This window comes from Rhinolophus ferrumequinum, chromosome 8, assembly GCF_004115265.2.
Source record: "Rhinolophus ferrumequinum isolate MPI-CBG mRhiFer1 chromosome 8, mRhiFer1_v1.p, whole genome shotgun sequence".
Taxonomy (NCBI): Eukaryota; Metazoa; Chordata; class Mammalia; order Chiroptera; family Rhinolophidae; genus Rhinolophus; species Rhinolophus ferrumequinum.
Genome location: NC_046291.1, coordinates 3,946,119 through 3,969,473, shown reverse-complemented (window position 1 = coordinate 3,969,473; position 23,355 = coordinate 3,946,119). Strand labels below are relative to the sequence as shown.

The 23,355-nt window shown below is 43.9% G+C and overlaps 1 protein-coding gene across 12 annotated transcripts in view; it reads left to right on the top strand.

Moving 5' to 3' along the window:
• AGAP1 (ArfGAP with GTPase domain, ankyrin repeat and PH domain 1) overlaps positions 1-23,355 on the top strand; it is a 513,101-nt gene that overhangs the window by 332,485 nt on the left and 157,261 nt on the right. For all 12 annotated transcript variants that reach the window (XM_033111679.1, XM_033111676.1, XM_033111678.1 and 9 more), the window contains one exon: positions 10,840-11,008. In XM_033111679.1, coding sequence (XP_032967570.1) covers positions 10,840-11,008 — 169 coding nt within the window. The remainder of the gene's footprint in view (positions 1-10,839; positions 11,009-23,355) is intronic.

Sequence of the window (23,355 nt, the reverse complement as noted above, 5' to 3'; positions counted from 1 at the left end):
TTTCCAAAACCCATCCCTGTACGGGGAACAGCGTTCTGCCTTTCATTCTTCTTTTTCACCTTGTAATTCTCGTTATATGAAGAAAAGATCTCCAAGTAGGAGAGGCGCTTGAGTTTTGGAGTTTAGCTTTGTCTTAGTTTTAGTTTGTTTTTTAATTGTGCTAAATAGACGTTAACATGAAATTTACCATCTTACCCATTTTTAAGTGTACACGAGTGTTAAGTCTGTTCACATTGTTGTTCAGTCACTCTCCAGAAGCTTTTCATCTTGCAAAACTGAAACTCCCTACCATGGAACTCTCAGTCCCCATGCCCCCTCCCTTGGCCTCGGCACCCACCCTTCTGCTGTCTGTCTCTGATTTGTGATGACTCTGTACCTCGTATGAGTGGAATCATGCACTTGCAGTGTTCGTCTTTTTGTGACTGGCTTATTTCACATAGCATAGTGCCCTCAATTTTCATGCACGTTGTAGCCTGGTACAGGGTTTTCTTTTTTTTGTTGTTTGGGCTGAATAATGTCCCATTGTATGTATAGACCGTGTTGTGTTACCCATTCATCTGTGGACGCACATTTGGGTTGTTTCCTCCTTTGGCTATTGTGAATGGTGCCATGTGGACGTGGGTGTGCAGATATGTCTTTGGAGTGTGAGGTTTTGGTGTAAGAACTACGACGTGGGAGAACTACAGAGGAAGGACGTCCACCCTGAAGCAGGGCCCTGGCTGAGAGAAGCTGTTGGGAAAGTTGCTGGCCCGGCCGTGAATGTAGTGGATTATGGAGCTTTAATAACCTGGATGATGGCCCGTGACCTATACGGCATGAAAATACCCACCCAACCCTGCTCACAGGGGCTGTCCTGTGTTTGCCAAGTGCCGGGGGTGTTAGGGGGGACCTGGGAAATGTTTTTGGTGTTGATCCAACCAGTTTCAGATACTATGAGAAATTGTTTCTCCCATATACCGATGCTTTCAAACTCATGGACTGGGTCTGCCATGGTGGTAGAAACATTTTCAGGGAACATCTATAACTTCTCTTAGAAAAAAATGACTACTGAAAACCTCATACTATTATTGCATGTACCAAAAAGTTAGATTCTTTATCAAAGCCTTATTTCTGCCTGAGGAATTCCTTGGTTATTTTATATAGCTAACCCTCAGGGTTTGGAAAGTGTTTAGGATGTACAGACGAAAGGGCCAAAATGCATGCTCGCTCTGGTACGGGTTATCCTGATAACTCAGTAGGATGAGAGCAGACAAAATAAAGTCTTCATATTTCAATAAATAAATTAAACCACCAAATACCCTCGATCTTACTGAATCTATTTTTTTCTACATTGAAAAATTCTTCTTCCCTCTTGATCTTCTAAATTAACAAACAAAACAAAAACAAAGTATACGTGTATATGTATGTTTTTGTAAGTACACAGATTTAACCACGTATCTTGTGGATCTGAGTTGTTAAGCTTCTTTCTAGTAGAGCCGACCAGACATTGGCTTATCCATACAAGAGGCCGTTTCATCCAGTCTGTGTCATTTTGTTTCTCCTTTTCCTGGTCTTTTTCGTGTTACTAATTATGGCTGGCAATTCTTAGCAAAGGTAAATAAATCAAAACCATCCATTTTCTTCACCGACAGTGAGTCGCGACCGGGAACTCAGTGGGAGTGGAGGGTGGAAGTGGGGCGTACTGAGGAAACGGTCCTCACGTCTCCTAAGAAATTGCATTTCATTATGGTATTTTATAAATATTTTCCTCCATGGCTCGTAACCTGATTGCCGGCTTGTTGCTAAGGCCTTGCAAGGAAGGGAGAGGTGGAGGTGGAGAGGCCTGCTTCTCAGGTGTGCCTGTGGCCCCAAACGGAAACCAATCAAGGTGCGATTTATGTTCATTAAGTGCTTGTCAAAACTGAAAAATTTTCTAATCAACAGCAATCTTGCCGCAGCCCCCTCGATGGCTGGGAGTGCCGCCTCCCCAAGCGGCTACTTGCCTGTTACAACTCTAGGCTAAAAATCCGGCGATGATTACATTAGGCTAAGCTGCGGAGTAAATGAACCATGTCTTATTTCGGTGCCGGGAGCTTCAGTGTAGTCCTGCCCCGCAGGGCACTTGATAGCGTTTTATGGCTTTAAAATTAGTGTGGCTTCCCATTTGCTGCCGGGCGCAGCATGTTATGCCTTTGGACTCAATAAGCAAGGGGAAGGGGGCCTTTTGTTTTCCCCCTTATTTTTCTCCCTTGCATTTCAGCAATTTTGTTTTGCATCTTTTCCAGACGGCATTTTGCAATAAAAATGTCTGACTACCATCCACATGCCTCCCCCACCAAAAAAAAAAAAAAAAAAGAAAGAAAGAAAAAGGAGGTGGGGGAGAAAAGGAAGAAAAAGTGGAAAATGTCACGCGTTTGCAGAGGACGATTTTTTTTTTTTCCTATGCTGCGAAGTGAAAAATCGCTTTGCAGGGCACCTCTAATGGCTTATCGTGTCCGAATTGCTACTTCAAGTGGGAACAGCACCTTTAGCTCAGGAAATGCCCACATAAAATCAGAGGGCAGCTATTTCAGTGTTTTTATTGGACGAAAGTCATAAGAGTTAGCATTTGTCGAGGGTTTGCCATTCTTTCCAGCACTTCATATATTATCTCAGTTCATCATCACCACTGTCCCATGAGGCAGGAACTGTTATGATCCCCATGTTCAGGGGTGTGGAAATGGGGACCCCGAATGGTGAAGTGGCGTGCCCCGAGTGCCCTGCTCCTGAAGGATCGAGGTTGGAGCCCAGGCGCTGTGACTCCGAGGCCATTCTCTGGCCAGGAGGAAGCTGTGTTTTCTGCAGACTTAGTGTAGGAAACCAGAAAATTCTATTACTCAGAGAATTGACTGCTATTCATTTGAAATGAATCTGATTATATTCCAGTAAACCTCGTTGGCGGGCAGTAGCATTAGGGAAATAGAAAAATGCCTATTAAAGCAATGTCGGGGGAAAAAATAAACAGTGAGACTTCTGCACAGGCCTAATGAAGGTTTAAAAATCAGGAGAAGGACTTAAATCTTGTGACCAGCAAAGACGGGAGTGGGGCTTTTTCTGTCCCAGGTTGGGCGACACAGCAGAAGGAAAGGCCTCGAGATGATAAATGCCCTCAGAGGACAGAAGTGTGTGCTCTTCCGCTTTAAAAACCTGTGTCTGTAAGTACTGCATCTTCTAGCAAATTCATCCCACCAAGTCTCAAGTTTTAAAGAGCTTCCGATAGACCTGATAACCTTACGGTGACGATTCCTGTATAACTTGAAATGTGAAGGGTCTAACTCCTGGTCCAGGTGTTTGAAGCCATGTCTGACTATGAAAATAGTCACATAGCCAAGGAATGGTGCTGGCTCCCTGCAGTTCCTTGTTGTGATGTTCACTCATACCTGCCTTGGGAAGAGACCTGCAGGGGCTGAGAAACAGGAAGCCATTTTCATATCCGACACATGCATTTCGTACAGGCTAGGTTTGAACACGCGTGGGTTACAGCTGGGTAATACTCAACCTAAAACGAGAAAACTCTTTCTTGCTGTGCGAAGCTAGGTCAGTCAAGACAGAGACAGTCGAGAAGCCGAAGGTGTTCATAATTCAGTTTGGAATTCTCTGCCGTTTTGATTTGTACTAAGCTGTCGCCCCCGGGTACTGTCGCGCCGTAACCCACAGTGTTGGGTGCTGGCCGTTGGAGCACGTGGGCTAGAGAGCTTGGTCCTCGTGGTGGGGTCCGAGCTTTGTCTCCACCGTCTGTGAAGCCTGCCGCCCCAGATGCCCGACGACACTTCTCTCTACCAGGCCCAAGAAGGCATTTGTTAAGTAAGCGGTCAGGTCCTAACTGTTACTTTTGCCTGTCACCGTGAGACATCAGTCTGCCAGGTACCTTCCTTCTTCCTGTGGTGGCCCCATGTCACACTGACATGGCTTTGCAAGCGTTAGTCAAGTGGTCTTTACAAAGGCAGCTCCGAAAGTGAAACCCTGGAATTCTCTTGGCACTTTGGGGAAACAAAATGCTTTCTCATACGGTGGTTCACTTTGAAGCTGCCTCCTACTTTGTTATTGTGATGACGACCCTTGGAGAGAAGTAGAAATTGTCTTCTTAGAGATATGTGATCCGGAAGGACATGGCCAGAAGATTTTTCATAGTAATTTCAGGGTGTCACTTTCCTCTGCCTGTGACTGTGTGTGAGGCTCCGGCTTGTTATTCTGAAATGTTGCACTAGTAGAACATTTGCTTGGTCTCTTTGAATGGATGGTGTTACCTATGTCTTTATAGATTAGTTTTGCTTGAAAACAGTGTTAAGTGGAGTTTGGGAATGGCAGCGCATTGAACAGTGCTTCTCTTATATACTGCTTTTTGAGTCCAGAAGTAATGGTTTATAAAAATAAAACTCTTGCAAACTACTGTTTCCTCTTTGAACCACGGACAATTCATGAAGTGCAGTAAAAATAGGGATAATGAGTCATTCCTTTCCTCCAGAACAAGACAAACAAATCTGAAGACCATTTCTGATTTCTTCGTGTAGGTCCAGCTCTTGAGCGCCCCCAGCTGTGTGCGTGAAATCCTGTGCACAGAGCCCTTGGCTGTTTCGTGAACATGGAGCTATAACGGTGGTTCTCAAACCTGCTGGTCTCTGGACCCCTTTACTTTCTTAAAAATTGAGGAGGCCTGAAAGAGCTTTTGTTTCTGTGGATTATATCTATTGATATTTATTGTGTTAGTAATTAAAACAGAAAATTTTGAAATATTCATATAATTCATTTAAAACAATAATAAGCTATCAGTTACATAATATTATCACGAGAAAGATTTTTATGAAAACTATATTCTCCAAAAGAAAAGCATGAGAATAGCATCATTTTACATTGTTTTCCAAGCTCTTTGATACCTGGTTTCATAAAAGAGCGCTGGAGTATCATGGCTGCTTCTGTCCTCAATCTGTTGCGCTATGTTGTTTTGGTGAAAGTATGTGAAGAAACTCTCACCTTATACACATATTTTTTTGGAAACAGGAGTCACTGAATAGCCGTTTCAGACGATTGTGGATGTTCTTTTTGGATACAACATCAAAACTCAACCTGGGACACTTTCTTAAAGCTTAAGGACGTAATGTGGGATTTGAAACGACATCACTGCATTTTCCTTCTCTGCTCCATTAGAATCCATCGGTCTGTCTTGAACTTTGAATGATGTTTTCTCCATGCATCACCCATTTCAAAGGTGTTGTTTAACCGAGGTACACAGATTTCCAGATGGTGATACTTCATTATGTCTTATCCCCAAATCACATTTATATCACCACCAGTCTTGCCAGAAAAGTCTTAAGTATTTGGCAGGTGTCAAGCTTATGGTGAAAGATACAAGTTTTCAAAATTCTCACTGTTGCTGGAAAGCTCAAATTGTATCATTCACCACAAGTACTGTCAGCTGTTTCTTTGCAGCGTTCACTTCGTTCATTTCCCAGAAAGTATCTACCTAATACTCAAGACTATATATAGTTCGTGTCTGACGTAGTCATTCTGTTAAGTAAAAATGTCGTCCCAGCAAAAAGTGGCTAGTTGAGCTTGTAACTCAAACGATTGCGGGAGTGCTTTTCCACAAGGTCACCTCAGCCTGCAGGACGCAGCAGGAGTGCATTCTGTATGCTTTCCAGGTCACCACCCAGAACGTTAAAAAGACATTTACTCAAGGGTTGACAGTTTTTAAAAACTGGGGTGCATTGGGAGGGTTATTAAGACCATTCTTAAGTGAAACAGTTCTTGTTTGTTTGTATTTAGAGAGCATGGCAATGAATAAAATAATGACTAACCTAGTACATATTCCTGCCACTGCCTAGATTCCTGCGAAGGAGCCCGCAGTTTCAGCCACCATCACTGTTGCACCACGCAGGCAAATTTCAACACAGTGAAAAAGGCAGACAGTGTCTTGGAAATAGTTTTGAAAACAGTATTGACCTTGTGCTCCGCCACCCCCTTCCCTCCCATAGGGCGTGAAGGACCACTGTTTGAGGACTGCTAAGCTAGATCTTGCAAAGAGGAAAAACCCAATTAGATCGACCATGGCACAAAGACCAAAGCAAATATCAGCATGTCCTAACAGTTATCTTAGACAAAATATTACTTATTAATATAAAGTATTAAATTTCTCAACGTTTATGTACAGGTAGAAACCAGAACTTTTTGGGGAAACCAAATTGGAACAAAAATTTCATTTTTTTCCATCATTTAACTGGAAATGAAGAGTCTGAATACTTTTTTAAAGTATGTGTGAAATTGGGGTGGTGGTGTTGATTGCATCATCTATACCCGAAGAGAGTAGACTTTCAAAGTGTTTTTAACTTTGAGGTGCCAGTCGTACCATTTATGCATTTCAGTTTAGTTTTAAAAGCTTGTTAACTGCTTTTGGTACCTCTGTGAACACATCAAACAAACCATCTTTCACCAGACAGCCAAAGGTACCGTCCAGATGGGAGGCAGTGAGAATCAATACAGTAAGAGTATTTTTCGGGACTGTTGATGGATTGCTGTGTTTTGAGCTTAACGTGAAGTGCCGAATGCCCCAGAGCTGACTAAGATGAACGCACCATTTACTGAGCCCTCCATCGGCCATCACGCACATGGAGGGTTCTGGGATCGCCAAGACGAGACACACACGTCTTTCCCTTGGTAGTTTTGGAGAGAACCCCTGTGGGTTTTTGGAAGTAGCCTCCTGTGGTGCCGCGATGAGGCGACTGTACCACTCTCCTTGCTGGAGCAGAGTGTTACCCAGTGAATGATCTCCCCGGTCCTCGTGACCGTACTGAGATTCTAGGACATAGTACAGCAGCCAATCAATTAGTTCTGCGTATCAGGGGATCGGGTAACCGAGGCACTAATGACTCCACGGCTCTCTCAGAAGGCATCCCCACAGAAGGTGGGAGCCATGTATGCTGTGCTGCTGTCAGCAAACTGAAAGCTGTGGGTCTCTGACGCCTCTCAGTTGCTAGCAGGTTTCTCTCATTGCACCTCATTTGCATCTGGGACATCAATTAGCATGTTTGTTGAGGCTAATTGAATGAAACTCAATCATAGCTCTTAATTGCTTGACTATGTGAAAAGAAATCACATTAATGCAGCTAATTAAGTGTACGGCAATAGATGCAACATAATTAGGAGCGAAATGTAAAAAACAAGGGACGGCAAAGGTGGAGGAGCAGGGTGGCAGGGACGTGCGGCGCGGCTGCAAGTCTATCCGCGCGTGCCGTGCGGGACGGGTCCCTTTGCTCTGGCGCCGGCTTGTAAAAAATAATCCGCACGCCCAACATGGACAACTTGAGAAGGAAAATGCAAATCGGTTTGCAATTACTACTTTTTCAAGCTGGTGAGGGGCAGGGGATGGCACCTCTGGGGGGGCCTGGCTCTTGAGTGGGCCCCAGGGACTTGTTAAGTGCTGTTTAAAAGTACTTGGCTTTGAATTACCCTCATGCCTTGTTAAAGGGCTTCTTCCCCTTTTATCTTAGATCAGCGTTTTCTACAAGGAACCCAGAAGGGGAGTATCTGTGACATTTGCATATCAAAATCAAGCTTGCTGCCTCTATTTCACCCAGGGAGGTCCCCCATCCCAGACCCATCAGGCTGCATCATCCCCCTTCTGAGGAGGCCATGTTGCTTAGTTAGTGCTTGTAGCTTTAATTCCTCCCGTACCAGGCTGGCGAGGCAGGGGAAGGACGAGTTCTTTCAGAAACAGGAAACTCAACGTCCTTTCTCTTAGGAGAAGCGGGAAGCCACAGACTTGGCGTCTGTATTCCACCGCTTCCTGGAGTGACACCCGGACGGGCTTTTATGGATCGGGACATGCAGTTTGTGAAGTTTTAAAAAAAATTGTAGGGGCTTGAAATTTAAAACTTGCCCAATTTATATTCTGATCTTTTTAGAACTGGGTGTGGTGAAACTTCAGCGCCTAAGTAACTCAGGCAAGAGAACGGATCGTTCCTTAGCCCATGCTGGGCCAGGGATAAATGGGATCCCTTGGTGCGTTCAGACCCTAAGCGCAGACACTGGGTAGATTTCTCTCATAATTTTAAATAACATGTCCTGGTTATTGTATGTTAAAACACGCCTATTAAAAGAGCACACGCTGCGGCTTTAGTCACTATCTGATTAGCCTCATTTTGGAGCCCATAAGCAATAAATGCTCAATTACACTCCTGTTATTGTATTTTAATTTGTTAAGAATTGGCATTAAAGAAGAAAGTTATGGCAAGTTGGTATTTTTAAAGGAGTAACTGTGCAAGAAGGAGTTCCTGATTTACAAGCCTTCACTTTGGTTTCGAAACTTGGATTTGCATCTTTTCAGTGGATGTTAGTGGAAGGAAATGAACGATGGTCAGTAAGGATCGTTTTTGTTAAATAACCTTGACCCTTAGCTCTACACGAACCGACACCCCTTTTCATCGTTGATGTGCTTCTCATACCCCAGGCTCAGCTCACCGAGCCTGCCGGTCTGCCTTTTCCTGCAGTCTGACTTAATGATAATAACTTTCTTTACATCTTTGGTCCACATCCTTTCAAAACCACAGCTAGTTTTTCAGTCGGTGATACTTGGGGGAGTTTTCCAAGCATCTTGACGTCCATGTGGAGTCTTCAGTCTGTTCCGAGCGGGATCCAGCCCTCCCGTCCCCCAAAGTCGCAACTCGCCTCCAGCATGGCCATGGCTGAGCCCAGCCAGCCTGCCTGGTGGACCTCAGGGCAACTCCCTTCCAGCCGCCCCTGGGAGAGGGAAATCGCACAGCTCTGGCTCAGGGTGGGTCCGGCCTCTGCTCCCAGTGTCTAAGGCTGACATCTGCTGTGGAGGGCGCAGCCTTGCCCCTCCCTCTGAAGAGCACAGCTGAATTTGTCCCCATTGTGTGGCTGGTTCTCATCCTGTCTCCATCTGTTCCTCCAGGCCTGGCCCTGGCTTTCTGAGCTTCTGATCTGCCCTAAGATTGGACATCTGAGGCCTGTCCTTAGGAAGTCACCGGCGACCCTGAAGCGTCTGTCCTCAGGGATAGTGCTTGGTGAACCTTGTAGGATTCTGTCCTCCCCAGCAGAAGTCTCCCCACCGTGGCCCCACCTTGTAGTTTCTCTGCCTGCCTTTCCTCCTCCTGCTGAGAATTCTTCCACCCTCTCTCCTGAGTCTGGGTGGGCTCCCATGCAGTACCATCTCTAATCACGTCGGTCGTGGGGTGAGGTCTCCTCTCTGGACATTCAAGACTGGCCCTCCCTCTCGCAGACAGCAAAGAGAGGCCAGCTGTTTCACGCTCTCAGTCCAAGGAACTACGCTGGGTTCCTTCCTCCGTGTTGGAATCTTGTACTTTTGGTTCCTTTCTGTATCACTCCTGCTATCAGCTAACTTCCTGCCTGTTGATAAACCAATGGCTGCTTCTCAGCTGTTTCAGCTATGAGAATGTGGACGTCGTCCTACAACTAAAAGACCGACGGCCAATTTCCCGGAGGCCACTGGGATCCTTCTCTTGGCTTCCATGCCATGCTCTGGGTCCCCTGAAGCTTCCTCCACACACTTTGGCTGACTTCCCTCATTCCTCAGGCTGGGGTCTCCACCTTTTGCACTGTGCTTCTAGAACTTTATCGGGTTCTCTCTCTGCATCAGTTAGCTGGCTGGTTGACAGTTATGAGCAAACAGCCAACTTTTCGAACCTCCCTGGGTCCCTTGCAGCCTACACACCGGTTGATTTGGCAGTTCTTTTAAAATTACATTGACATGAACTTAATTGCTTATACTAAATGTGAATTAATTGGTCTTGCCCTTTATATTCTAAAAGGAACTCACGAAGATTCTGTAAGAATGGACCTGTTTATTCCATTCCCGCTTAGTCTTAGAACACTTGAAATGTTATTTACACACGAGTGATTTAGACTATATCCTTTTGTAACATACAATTTCACCTTAATGACATATCTGTGGAGACAAGGGATCATTAAAAAAATGCATGGAGGGGACGATGACTCCTAATTTGTCAGCAGGCCCCTCACCCTGGCTCCGAGTTGCCTTCTCTTCCCCCGCCCACCCACCCGTGTTTAGGTAATGTTTTACCCCACACTAAGTTGTTTGGTAGTTGTTGAGTGACTACACAAAGAAGTCACCGTCTACCTGTGGCTCTCTGATAATTGCTACTCATTCGCCTCCAAAGCATAGAGAAAGCAAGATACTTTGAGTACAGTGAACCCCTTGAGGAAAGAATACTTGAGTGCCAAGCAATGTACTTACTGTTTTAACATCCAGCCATTATTGAGCCATCCGCGACTCCATGGTTTTTGAACACCATACCACCAATCCCTCACCCATCTTTCTGGTCCGAATAAAAGGCTTGAGTTTTCACCTGACTTCCCTCTAGACAGCTTCAGTCTTCTCTAGATGTGTCATGGTGTTGCCATCTGAGAAAGAAAGGTTATTGCAGAATAATTCCTACTCTGTGGAATTATAGCAAAAACTTCCAGAAAGAGCCCCGGTGTCCGATGGGCCAGGTAATAAACATCAGTTACAACAACTGTGATTTCGTGTTCATATGTGTTTTCTCCAGCTGGTTTCTAATCCCCTTTGATGGAAGCCTCTCCTGTGTCTCCTCATATTTCCAGGGCCTGGGTTAGTTCAAGACTCAGAGGCAGAGCTCTGAGTGCAGTATAATGTTGATGCCACCAATACTGTAACAGACAGATCCAGACCCCATTATTTTTGAGGCGCTTGCCACCATGGAAAGGGCGTAGGATTACAACACGTAATGTGTACTAGAACGTCTTGTCCTGGATTGGAAAAGGTCTTGTTTTTAATGTCTCTTGGATGTTTAACATTTTGAACAGGATTACATGCAGAATGTTCACGGTAAAGAGATTGATCTCCTGAGAACCACTGTGAAAGTCCCAGGCAAGAGGCCCCCGCGAGCCACCTCGGCCTGCGCGCCCATCTCCAGCCCCAAAGCCAACGGCCTGTCCAAGGACATGAGCAGTTTACACATCTCACCAAATTCAGGTAAGCTTACGGCGAACACCTCAGGTACGACAGCGGCCGTGGTCGGTGCTGGCTGGAGGGCGCAGTTGAGCTTTTTGGGGGTTCCGTGGAGACTCGAACCGTTATGGTGTAGGTGAAGTTTTAGAAGCCTCATCTCTTCTGTGGATGGTCCTTTTCCTCTACACCTGCAGGTTCCGTGCCTACCAACAAGCAAATGGTGGCACTCTGAGTCACAGCTGCACAAACCACACCACTGGGTTTTCCCAGGCCTGGGCAGTTCAAGGAGAGTTTTACGTGTGGTTGAGGATCTTAGGACCATCTAAAAGCACCCGAATTAATTGTTAAGGTGTCAAGGATTCGTATGAACTGATTGGTAGTGAACAAGGGTATAAAAGTGGAAAAGCCATTTGGAGTAAAATTTAAAGGAAACCATTGGGCCTATGTGAAATATTCATTCTCTCCGCTTTGTATTGTAACTGTTATATCATTCTTTAACACAGCATTTGCTTTCTTTCTCTTTTAAGGGAAAATTTGCTTTTTAATTCAGCATCAGAGAAAGTTAGTGGGTGTTTGGTGGTGTTTTGGATTTTTTTTGGTGTTTTTTTGTTTTTTTCCCCAAAAAAGAGATGTGCATAGAAACTCCTGGCCTTTGTGTGCAATTCAAGATGACGTGTTCATTTTTGGTGAAGAGTCTTTGCAAATGCTGCTGCTTTGGCTTTAAGCTTCCGTGGTACTCACCAGAGAACAGGTGTTGAGAACTACTTGAGCCCTTCCCCTAACACACTCAGCCTCCTCCATCATGTACAGTCTCTTCATGTGTTTCTCCAGCAAAAAGTCTGTTCTCTCCGACTGACATCCAGTCTTCTCATAATGAATTTCTGTTCCGCAGTGGTTTCTAGCATACGTTTCTTAAAGTGCTGCTTTTCTCCCCTTTTTGAAATGTTAAGTGCTTTTGAAGAGGGGTGCTGCTGACCCCACGGTTCTGTGGCGTAAATGACATTGGGTGGAAAGAAAGTGGGGTCTTAAAAAGGAGCAAAAATCTGGGGTCCAGCAGCCTGATGCCAAGGAGCATTGGGCAGGTAACTGGCCTGCCCGTGGCAGAGATGGCAGGTGAGGTAACGTGTGAAAGTGCTGGGGTCTCCTAAAGGACAACACAAACATCAGCTGTGTTACTAATCAAAATAAAACCAGGCTTTCTGCTAACGGCGACATCAGTTCCTTCCAGAAAGGTGGTGAGGTTATTCTGCCTGGGTTCTTACGACCTGCTGACATATTCAAAGCATCTGAGGTATACAAAGCATCCTTTTCAGGGTGGCGTGCTGACTCTGGGACAAGAAGTGCCCAAGAAACAAATGTGTTCATAGTCAGTACGAAGCTGGTGTCTTTATTACTGTGTATTCATATATTCAAAATATGCTTACTGAGCACCTACTCTGTGCCAGGCATTGTATGTGCTGTGGATAATGCATCCCTGACCTCCACAATTTATATATGAGGCAGTCACTTTATAACCAGCTAATTGTCCACTTCCCCTTCTAACCCATCATGTCACGTCTAGCTATTTATTTATTCAAGTCTGCCAACATTCATGGAATTTCTGAGGTATGCTGGGCACAGTCGTGGGCCCTGGGGACATAGGAGAATAAGACAGAATCCCTGGCCTCGAGTCTCGCCCTCTGACGGGGGCAGCAGCTCATAGTAAGGTTACGTGCAGGGTCAGCTCTGCCCCAGGCTGAGCTGGGTGTGAAGAAAGGATGGCGTTCGCCAGGCACACAGGCTGAGGGATGAGCTCCATTGATTTGAAGTGTTGGACACGTAAGATGGGGAGTTTGCGCTTCATTTTGAGACTTGTGATCTTTGGTGCTCAATTGTCACCTGTCGTCCTAAGGAAAATATAATGTTTGATAACAAATCGTAAATCCAAAATGCCATGTAAACTGTATAATTATTCCATGGAGTGGGTTATGTCATGGGCCTCTGCTAAGGGAGTGAGTTTGTGTGCTCTGAAGGCTCGTTTTTCGATGCCGTTTTCATTCTCTTGAAGACTCTTGCTGTTGGGCATATGGGAGAGTTTGGAACACAGTTGAAATTCCTTGTCCGTGGTCACACACACCCTCAGTTTATCACAACATATCCTTTCAACCCCACGGCAAGACAATCCCCACACAGGGAGCCCAGCCAGTTTTCCCTCTTTGGGTCACAGGTAGAGACGCGGAAGTAAGGGTGTGACATTCGCTGGAGCAGATACCACAGCTGTTTGAGTTCTGTATTACCTGGAAGCGTTTGTTTCTTTTTATGCTTTCTTTTCTTTTTTATCTATTTTCTTACATCAGTGTTAACTGAGTTAGATCAGTGTTTCATGCCTTCCCTTGTAGTACCTTTTCCACTCGCATAGACCTGATACGTGCATGTGCCAGAATCTTTGTACGTGACACTGATTATTGTCTTACAAGTCCATACGTGAAGTGAGTCCATCAGTGGGCATAAACGTTTATAAGACTTTCGATCCACATTTCCAAATGACTTTCTAGAGAGGTTTTGTATACCATACCCTTCCATCCATAAAGTGAGTGCCCGCTTCACCCACACACTTGCTAGCATTGCTTTAAGTAGCATTTTTAGACTCTGTGCTAATCTGACAAGCAATTAAAATACCTCATGCTTTGTTTATTTGGATTTCTTCAATTATTGTGAGGGTGAACATATGTTTATTGATCCTGCCTATTTCTTATGTCATAGTTGTTTAGAGGTATCTTTTGTCCACTTTTGCTTGTTTTTTTTCTTACTGATATGTGAGAACTCTTTGTATATTGAGGATGTTAACCCTTTATAATATATTTTGCAGAATTTTCTCGTTTCTTATTTGCTCTTTATACTTTATGGTCTTTTTTACATCTAGAGGCTTTCCCTTTTTAATATATAATCAAATCATAAGTCTTTTTACTTCTGTGGTGTCTACTTTAGACATTTAGAAAGCCTTGAATAATTTTGAAATCAGATTACAATTCGTCTATATATATATATATATATATATATATATATATATATTTCTGAGTTTTACCATTTTATTATTGTTTTTCCTTTTTTTAAATTTAATCTCTAATCCACCTTTAATTTGTGTCCATTACATGTGATCTAATTAAACTTTTTATTCAAGTAGGTAACTAATGGTCCTTTATCTCTTTGTTGAATTGTTTCCTTTCCCTGTTGATTCCGTCGGTCCCACGATTGTGCAGCTAACTCTCATGTAATCAAATGAGCTGTGTTTCTGGGCTCAAGAATCTATGCCCTTGGCCTACCATTTCCACATTGTCTTACCTGACGTGGAATCTGTGCCTATTACTGCACTGTCTTGATGTGCGACCCAGTTTATATCTGGTAGTCTGTACAGTTTAATATGACTCTTATCCTCCAGTTTTCCTTGGCAATTGCTACCCATTTCTTTTTTCCAGTAAATTTTAGAATAACTTGAAACCTTCTCCTTCCCCGTCAAAATGGTGACTCTGATTGTCATGGTTTTTACCAATTAATTGCGGAGGAACAGAAAGTTTACCATATTGAGATTCTCACCATGGAACACAGTTCTTTCCCAATTTATTCAAATTTGTTTGTATCCCTCAGTAGAGTTTAACACGGTTCTTCATTTCGCTCCTTTCTCTGTCTTGTTAATCCCTTCTGTTTCTATTTCTTGGTGAATTGTGAGGCTAATCTTTGGGGGGCTTGGGGAGTTGTATATTATATCATCTAATTGGTCAGAAATAAGAAGACTGCTCATTTGTGTATCTTCTAAGTCCAGGCATCTTGCTGAGCTCTTGTTAGTTGGAACAGCTGTTTGGATATTTCTCTTGATTTTCTAGTATACAGTCATAATGCAGTCCATATTTCAAATATTATAATGCCCAACTGTGTGACAACGTTGACTTTGTTTCTACCAACCAAGGTAAGGATTTGGGTATCTTCCTGCTTTGCTTCCTGTGTCATTTGCTTATCGTTGTTGAGTCTGCTGTGTGCCCAGGTCCGATCAGTGCTCTGGAGATACAGGGGGGCGGTACAACACCCTCCCCCCAGGGGCCTCACACTCCAGCGCAGGCGAAGGAGTCAGAAGATAAATACACAAATAAGACCATTGAAGCTGTGAGAAGTGCTAACAGGACCAAGGATGCAATTGGATAGAAAATTACTGGTGGGAGAGGGTCTTATGTTATTTCTGGTTGGGGGGGGCGGGGGTTGGTTTGCCAGGATTGGAATGTCGACTGCCTTCCATACAATAATAAAATATTGGGAATCTGATGCTCTTAATGTCATATTTGGTCTTGGGTGAGGAGAAGAAAACACATTGTCTGAGTAGGAACTGAATCTTTACGATATCGTGTGACCTTACGTGCTGATGATCGAGCCCAGGTCTCACTTTCGGGGGGGGTTGCAGCTTAAGTAGAGCAGGAGAGCCGCTGTGAAGCTGGGGTTGTTCTAAGCTCCGTTGGGCGGCTGTGGAGCACAAGCTGAGGGACGCATTCACGCAGAGCTGGCCAGTGGCGTCCCTCGGAGGAGGGTGGGGCCTCCTGATGGAATTGCTGAGGCCTGAATGAGAAAGCAGCAGATGGGGAAACCCAGACCTCTGCACAATCGCAGACAAAAATAAGTGAGCGGCAAGGAAAGGCGGCTCCAACCACGAGGGATGTAACTGAAGTGTACCAGCCTGCCCTGCCCATGGGCCCCACATGGTCAGGCTTAACCAGAACCCACCGGTCAACTCGTGCCCCACAGCTGCTCTGCTCCAAGGCAGCAGAGAAAACCCCTTCCTCTGTCCGATGAGCCCACACGCCCCTTTTCACAGGGATGGACGGACAACCAACACATTTATGGAAAATGGCAGTAAAAATGGGAAGGGACAAGGTGAACAAAATGACAGCGGATCCTGGAAGAATGATACTTTGGGGAAAGAATTTAAGAGGAAATTCTAACTACTATCCTCAGAAAGTTACTGTATCCATAAAATGAAACAAACAAAAGATTATATGAAAAACATGGGGAGTTTTAAAAAACCAAAGAGTTATTGGAAATTCAAGAAAAAGGTTTGCAAAAAAAATTTAATAGAAAAATACTATAAAGAACACAGCTCTTAAAGACACTGTTGGTAATCAAAGATATAACAGAAGAAAATATGCCGGAGGTGGTGAGGGACATGCCAGCGTCTTCCCATCTGAAAGGTCAAGTATAGAGATGGGGAAGAGAAGAAGCGCTGTAAACATGGAGAAAGTCCTAAAAAGCAGCCAAGTTAGGAGAAGAGCAAGGTTACCTACCAGGGAAGAGAATTCTGATGGACTGTGGACCCTCGAGAACAACACCCCGCGCTTAAAGATAAGAGAAGAATTCCCTTCTAAGGGCAAATAATTTTGAACCCAGAAGCCTATGCCAAGCCAAATCATTATCAATTAAGTATGAAGGTACGAAAAAACGACAATCTTAGATAACACATAGAGAGATATAAATTTTCCTCTCAATGGCTTTTGGAAAAAATGACTTCAGCATCTACTCCAGCAAAAAAAGAAAACAAAAGAAAGAGAAGGAGAAAAAGAAGAGTCCAAAAGATATTATTGCAGCCTGTTTACTTCCCCCTTCCTCCAAGGTTGCGCTCTCAGGGTACCCGTAGCGTACTCTGTCATTTCCATTGCTTTAGCTTGGAACTTACATTGCCCTAAATTGCCATTCTCTTGGGAATTTATCAGAAGTCATATTTTAGAAAATCTACCCAACTGTAATTTCACGGTTGCTTCCAGAGAAGACAGTCAAATGTCCAAAGGTATTTTCTGACACGAGTTTTTTTCAGGCTGCTTTGGTAAAATTATATCCACATGTGATGGAAGGCAGAGTTGTATTAGCTCTGACAGTCATTTTGACATTTAAGTAGAGAGCAGGAAAACATAATTGCAACAGGAGGGGCTTGGGAGCCAGAAACACTGCATTGAATCCCACCTCCCCCATCTTAGGGCCTTGTGCAGCGGTCGTCGCTAAACCTCAGCTTCCTCATCTTTAAAATGGAAAAATGCTTCCCTCGTCTGTTCTTAGGGTAACAGGCTACCTGCCTTTCCCAAGCTTGACCCAAGGTGAGTCTTCAGAATTGCACCAGGAATGGAATCCACCACAGTTGTGCTCATCACTGATAAAGGAAAGGAAGAGGGGAGAGAAATTATGTGTTTGAATTAACGTGTTAAATGCCATACAGTGTTTCCATAGCCTTTGAGTAGACGTCATGGATTAGACTTAACAAGCCCGTGCCCCCAACAGACAGTGCTCCCCGCTGATGGCAGCCAGCCGGCAGGCGGGAGGGCGGGAGGGGTGCTCTCCGGGACTTCGCAGGATTTCCACCGTGTATGCTGTCCCATCATCCCTGTTCTGGCTTTCTTCTTAACTCCTGATTGTGACATTTTGTTCTGAGATGACAGATATCTTCTTGTCCCTAAAGTGTGTCTTTGTTGGGTTTTTGCGACTGTGAATATGTTTTTATCCTAACCAGATTGATGCTTAGACCTTTGTCACAGGAAACCTTTCCTCCTCCTCTGCCTCCCCTCACTTCAGGCCCCCGGTGGTTTCAAAATATTAAAGCCCGCGGAGCGTTGAGGCTGCATTTCCGGGGACGGGGGGCGGGGATCTCAGTGTTTTGAGTATTGAACTGCCGTTGACATCTAAAGTCTCAACCATGCTGTTTCCCTCTACACTTCAGTAATCAGGACATCCAGCAAAGCCATAAAAAACCAAACTAAGAGCATGAATATTCAGTGACCTAGAATACTAATTATTGTCATGAATATTAATGTGATCGGACTCGCTTTTTCCTCTCCTCTTTCTCTCCCGTCCTCTTTCTCCCTCTCTCCCTCTCTCTTTTTTTCCACTTAGCCGGCTCTAAAGACGGGTCATAATGAGAGCATTTAAGAGGGAGCGCGCTCTCCGCCGTGACAGGGACGGGGTAATAAGGAGAGCCTGATTAACGCGGTGCACTTGGGGGAGAGATGAGAGGCTTCACGTGGGCCTGTTCGGGGGAGGCAATGAGACACCGGCGGCTCTGTTGCTGCTCCCGGAGATTAATGAGGCCTAAGAGTGCATTAGGAACAGTGACAAAGGTTTCATCTAATGGGCTCAGTCATTTTTCCTTTGAGTGACAGACGCACAGAAGTAATTGGCTGTGCAGAATGGCAGCTCATTGGCGGTACTTAAGGATACATTATCCCCGTTGTGTGGCCCGCAGAGGCTGTTTATCAAAACTGCTCACACCGCAGACGCCGAGTCGCTGAGCTGCTGTTACAGTGGTAATAGCTATTAAAAAACACAACGCCACGTCAAAACTGCATCCGTTGTCTCACAGAAGCAAAGTTTTTCTTTGTTTAGTTTCAAATGGTCTAGAAAACATTTTAATAACTCCGGAGTCTGTTCCGTGTGCCAAATGAGCTGTGTGTGTCCCCATGTGTCCCCTCCCGGTTTGTCGCGTCGCACGCCACGCACTGGAACCTCCGAACCTGGGGTCTCACCCCCTGTCTGCCCTTGTCACCCATTCATTACCCACACTTGGGGCTTTGTTTACAACACTGAATCTGCTGAGGTATCCATGGGCCACACTTGCTAGACTCTTCTCTAGAACTTGGGGAACACTTGCAAGGGAAGCCTTCTTGGTCAATTATTTTGCTGAAAGGTAATCCAAAAATCAGTACCATGTGATGGTATCTGCTTCCACAAACTGGGTTTTATTGGAGTAGGTTGAGACGGCTATTTAATAATTTATTATTTTTAGGGGGTAAAAATCAATGATTTATGGGGTTTCTCTTAGACTGAAATTTCAGGAAGTTAACTACATCTGAAATTAAGACAGAGAGTTGTGGTATCTTCAGCTTTAATGAGAAATTCATTCTTACTGTTAGTTATTTCTGTTTATACATTTCTCCCACTGAGATTCTGGCAAATTTGTGTTACATTGTTTCCATCATTAAATTGTAAGCTCTTTGAGGCATAGACCATTATTTCTCTTCCTTTGTCATCCTCTCCTAGTTTTGTGACCTAGCAATTATTTTTTCATTAAGTAAATATTACTGAGTGTCACCCATTATATGAGATGTAAGTGATAAACATTGAGAAGTATTGTTTGCTTTCTTTCAGATAACAGTGCCTTCATTGTAGCATTCTGTGATCAAGATTATTGGGGTTACAGTTCGAGTATAAATCAGGATCATACTTTCCAGCTTAAGGAAACCTTCAGTTATTTGAACTCTAACTGGGAGTGTTCTTTTCTGTAAGAACAGATGAAAACAACTTGATCCTTAATGATTTTAGTTAAAAACATTAGAGGGATGGCAGAGTACATCTCTATGGGAATAGAGAGCCCTATAAGTAAATAAAAATTTGCTTTAGAAACTTTTTTCTTCCCCCTCTCAAAAATGTGTTTGGTGAAGAAATAGTGTTTCAGTTGTTGACATGATTCTTTCCAGACCAGTAACACCTGCACAATAGTCAGTGTGGGAAGGGCTGCAGGAGAAGAAGGCGCTGAGACCGTCTCTGTGAATTGTCCCAACAGCCTTCAGGGAGGCAGCTGATGGCCGGCCTGGGTCTTGGTGGAGCCGGGGCCTCGGGAAAGAGCCTCCTGTGCTAGAGGCAAGTGTGTGATTGGCCTGCGTGCTACGTTCTCATTCCCACATTGGCAGAGGGGAGGTTTTCAGTGTACTACGCTAGTCATGGCATTTTGCCGTCTCCAAGCCGTGTCCTGTTGTTTTGCAGTTAACCACTCTAATAGAGAACGTTCGACTTTCTAGAATACTTCTAATGAGAGGTAAAACCCAAAGATATCCTGACCTGCGAACAAGCAGCCCACCGACACGTCATCAGGGTTCTAACCACGGGTGTTCCTCGCGTCGCTTGCTCCCTACGTGGTTTCTCTATTCGCTTCCAAGACAATTTTGAAGGGAGAAAACGAAGCTGACGTGAGTGCTTCTGAGGGTAGAGCCTGTGACCCCTGGGCCTCTTTCCTGAAAAGGATTAGAAAATTCAGTGGTAGCCAGAGAAATCTCCCCTCCAAACAGTGCTGTCAAATCAAAGTGAATTTTGTGCAAAGCATTTGTCCCATAATTGCATGTGTCACATAAAGGAGAAAGGATATTTTAAAGATGGAACTGTTATGCTTGGCAAAAGAAGAAACGGAACAATTGAATTAAATGGTTGGGGGTATACTGCCAAATAAGAACCTAGACGACAGTATGTGGGCATCTTGGACTTCATGTTTTATAAAACATTATCACTTGAATGCTATAACCACATTTTATGACTTGAAAGAAAACGCTTAGTGTTATCCTCCTTTTGTGTCGTGTTGCCATACCTTATTACCATATTGCGTATGAATTCATTCATGGAACCCCTACTAAGAAATGGATTATAGCTAAGTAAGCATTACGTAGCCATTGCGTTAAGTGAGCGTAAGTAAACATCACGGTCTTTCCAGTCACCTGAGAATCTGTAGGCAAGTGTCCTCTACACAGATAAAAATGGGCAAGGTGAGAAGTGCAAGCATCGTCCTGCAGTGATGAGTGTTGTGTGTAGCCAGAAAAAGTAGATTCTGCCTTTGGAATAAATACTCAAACTTATTTCTAAATACAGTCACTTAAATGAGAACTTACGTTCTGATGTGCTTCGTAGTTTCTTCTTGAATTATGCCAAACACCAAAGCGCATCCAGCCCCCAGGTGGAACAGGAACCAGTGATGGGGTGTAGACGGGGTTCTGGCCCTCTCACTCACCTCGCCGCACATCACCTTGTCCTTCATCCCTGGCTTGCATTGTGTCCCAAGCACATGATTTCCTTTCTTTGTCCTGGCCTTTTATCAACTGTGGCTCTGACAGCGTGGGCACACCTGGTCATCATGCCTTAGGAATTTTGGAAAACTGAGTGGTAAGAGTGTCACTGAGTGGTCCCTATGCTGAGCACTGCACAGTCCGTGTGTTCAGAAAATGCCATCGACACTGCAACACTAAAACACAGATACGAGGCAAAAAACATGAGCAGCTGATGCATGAAGAGACACCACCAGGAGAGAAATATGAGTGAAATACTCAGACTTTTTAGGTTATAAAGTCAAACAAAATTATCAACAGTACCATTTTAAGCTTTTACTAAAAAAATAAACTCTCAAGCAAAGAAAATCCCACTTTTGGTACAATGCGTAACTGACACCTGCAGAAGCTTTGCAGTTTACAAAGTATTTTATGTAATGTAAGCCATATGGGCGTGTTGTTATCATTATCGTCAACATTTTGTTGTTATTATTACTATTATTATTATTATCATTGTATCCATTTCACAAATGATGGAGTGAATTGTTTTCAAGGTGCCCAGGTTCCATGTTCTTTTAGCCCTCTGGTCATTAAGAAAATTAATTGGAAACACATATATAATGAGTCAGAAAGATGTTAATGCTGTTTGACCCAGTAATAGCTCTTCTGGGATTTTATCCTAAGAAAAACATCTAACAGTGGATGTCCTGTGCAGTATTGTTTATAATAGTGAGAAACTGGAAACAACCGAAACGATCCAAAAGTAGAAAAAACTATAATAATAGAGATTATCTACATTAAATTAGTAAGATGTCATATATTTAAAATTATTGTGACGATTATGGGACAACATGGAAAATGGAAGGAAGTCGTAGTAAAGGAGAATAATATAAAATTACATCTTTTCTACGGTCATAACTAAGAACAATGTATGCCGTGTTTATATAGAGATGGTCTGTTAGGTGGGATTTTTGTAGATCTCTAACTTACATTATGTTTGTATCTTTATAATTTTGCAAGAGAACCTCTAAGAAATTTGTATGGCAAAACAGGCTCCCATTTTTTCCCTTGGCATCATAATTAGAATAGGGAGAAAATAACAGTGAACTGTCCAGTTCCAGGATTTTAATTCTGTACACAATGATGTATTTAGCAGTAATTACATTTATCATTACACTGGGTCTGGACTCGGTACATTCTTTTTTTCCTCTGGTAAACATGCTGTGGAAAATATCTAACAAAAAAATCATAGTCGTCTGAGGAAGACAAGATTTTTATCTCAACAGTAGACATGTCGAATGGTACACTTTTACAAAACGGGTGTCACATCATGCAGAGGCCTGGACACCTGTATCTTTAGAAACAAAGGTACTGAATGTGTCCTGGGACCACATCCTCTCGGCCTGAAACCCTGGTTGCCAAACGAAAGGCCGATTTCCAACGCAGTGAGGCAAAGGGGGCCTGCTCACAGGTACTTAACTCATCGTATCTCACAATTTATGGCAGTGTTGTGAATTGTATGCTTTTGGGGGTTACAGTTAGAGGACGGAACAGATGGTGAAGGCCCAGTTTGAAGTGACATGGCCGTTGAGAAGGCCATGCATCCAGTCCTGATACCAGCAAACCTGCTTTTCCCAGGAGCACTGCAGGTGTCCTCACACTGAGCTTTCATAACTGTGGATTGGAGGTGCATAGGGATAGAGTGGACCCTGAAAAGCAGTCATCTCTGTATGTTTCTAAGGGCGAGGCCTCCGAGGGGAAGAGCTATCACTCCTATTCCTGTAATCATGATTTCTTAAGTTATAAAGCTCCACACTAGGAGTAAATGTTCCTTATCAACTCACTTGCTCATAGAGTCCTGTTTGGGTTTTTCTCTCCCACTCTCAGGACATGACACTTCAGCATCACTTATCACCGAGAGTTGCTGCTTTTCAGGCAATTGAACCAACAAGTCAAATGCCGAGGATCGTTTTCCTCTGTAAAGCCTTCGGGAAGGTCAAGTCTCGTTTGTACGGACCAAACTCAGGAAGTGCAGCGGGCACAGTTTTGTATCTTAAAAGAAACGATTGTTGATGAATCTTTATTTGAATGCAGTGAAAAGCCTATTTCAGAGTATATTTTTAAAAATCAGAACAGGCTATTTTTAATATAATAAGCCTATAGCTTAAAAGAGGAATTGTGTCTTTGATGTCATTTGGGGGATGAAAACATTCTTGCTCAATAGAAAACCAGCATCTTTTTCATGCGTTTGAGATCAGTTCAGGCAACATACTGATGTTCATTCGAAGAAAAATGCCGTATTCACTTTGAAATGCAAATTGTTTAAAGAAAAAGAGCTTAGGGTGGAGGTAAGTACCTTTTCAAATCAACTCTGACACTCTAGGGCTGTAAGTAGAGCTGAAATGATTCTTTGCGAAGAATCTGGCGCTTCTGACACATGGAAGCGTGCGCTTGTCAGGGCGCCCAACAAGCACACATGCCAGGGAGATGGCACAGGCTCCCGGGATTAGCATGCGAATGGAGCCGCCCCCTGCGAACCAGGCCCGTAGCCCCCAATCCCTC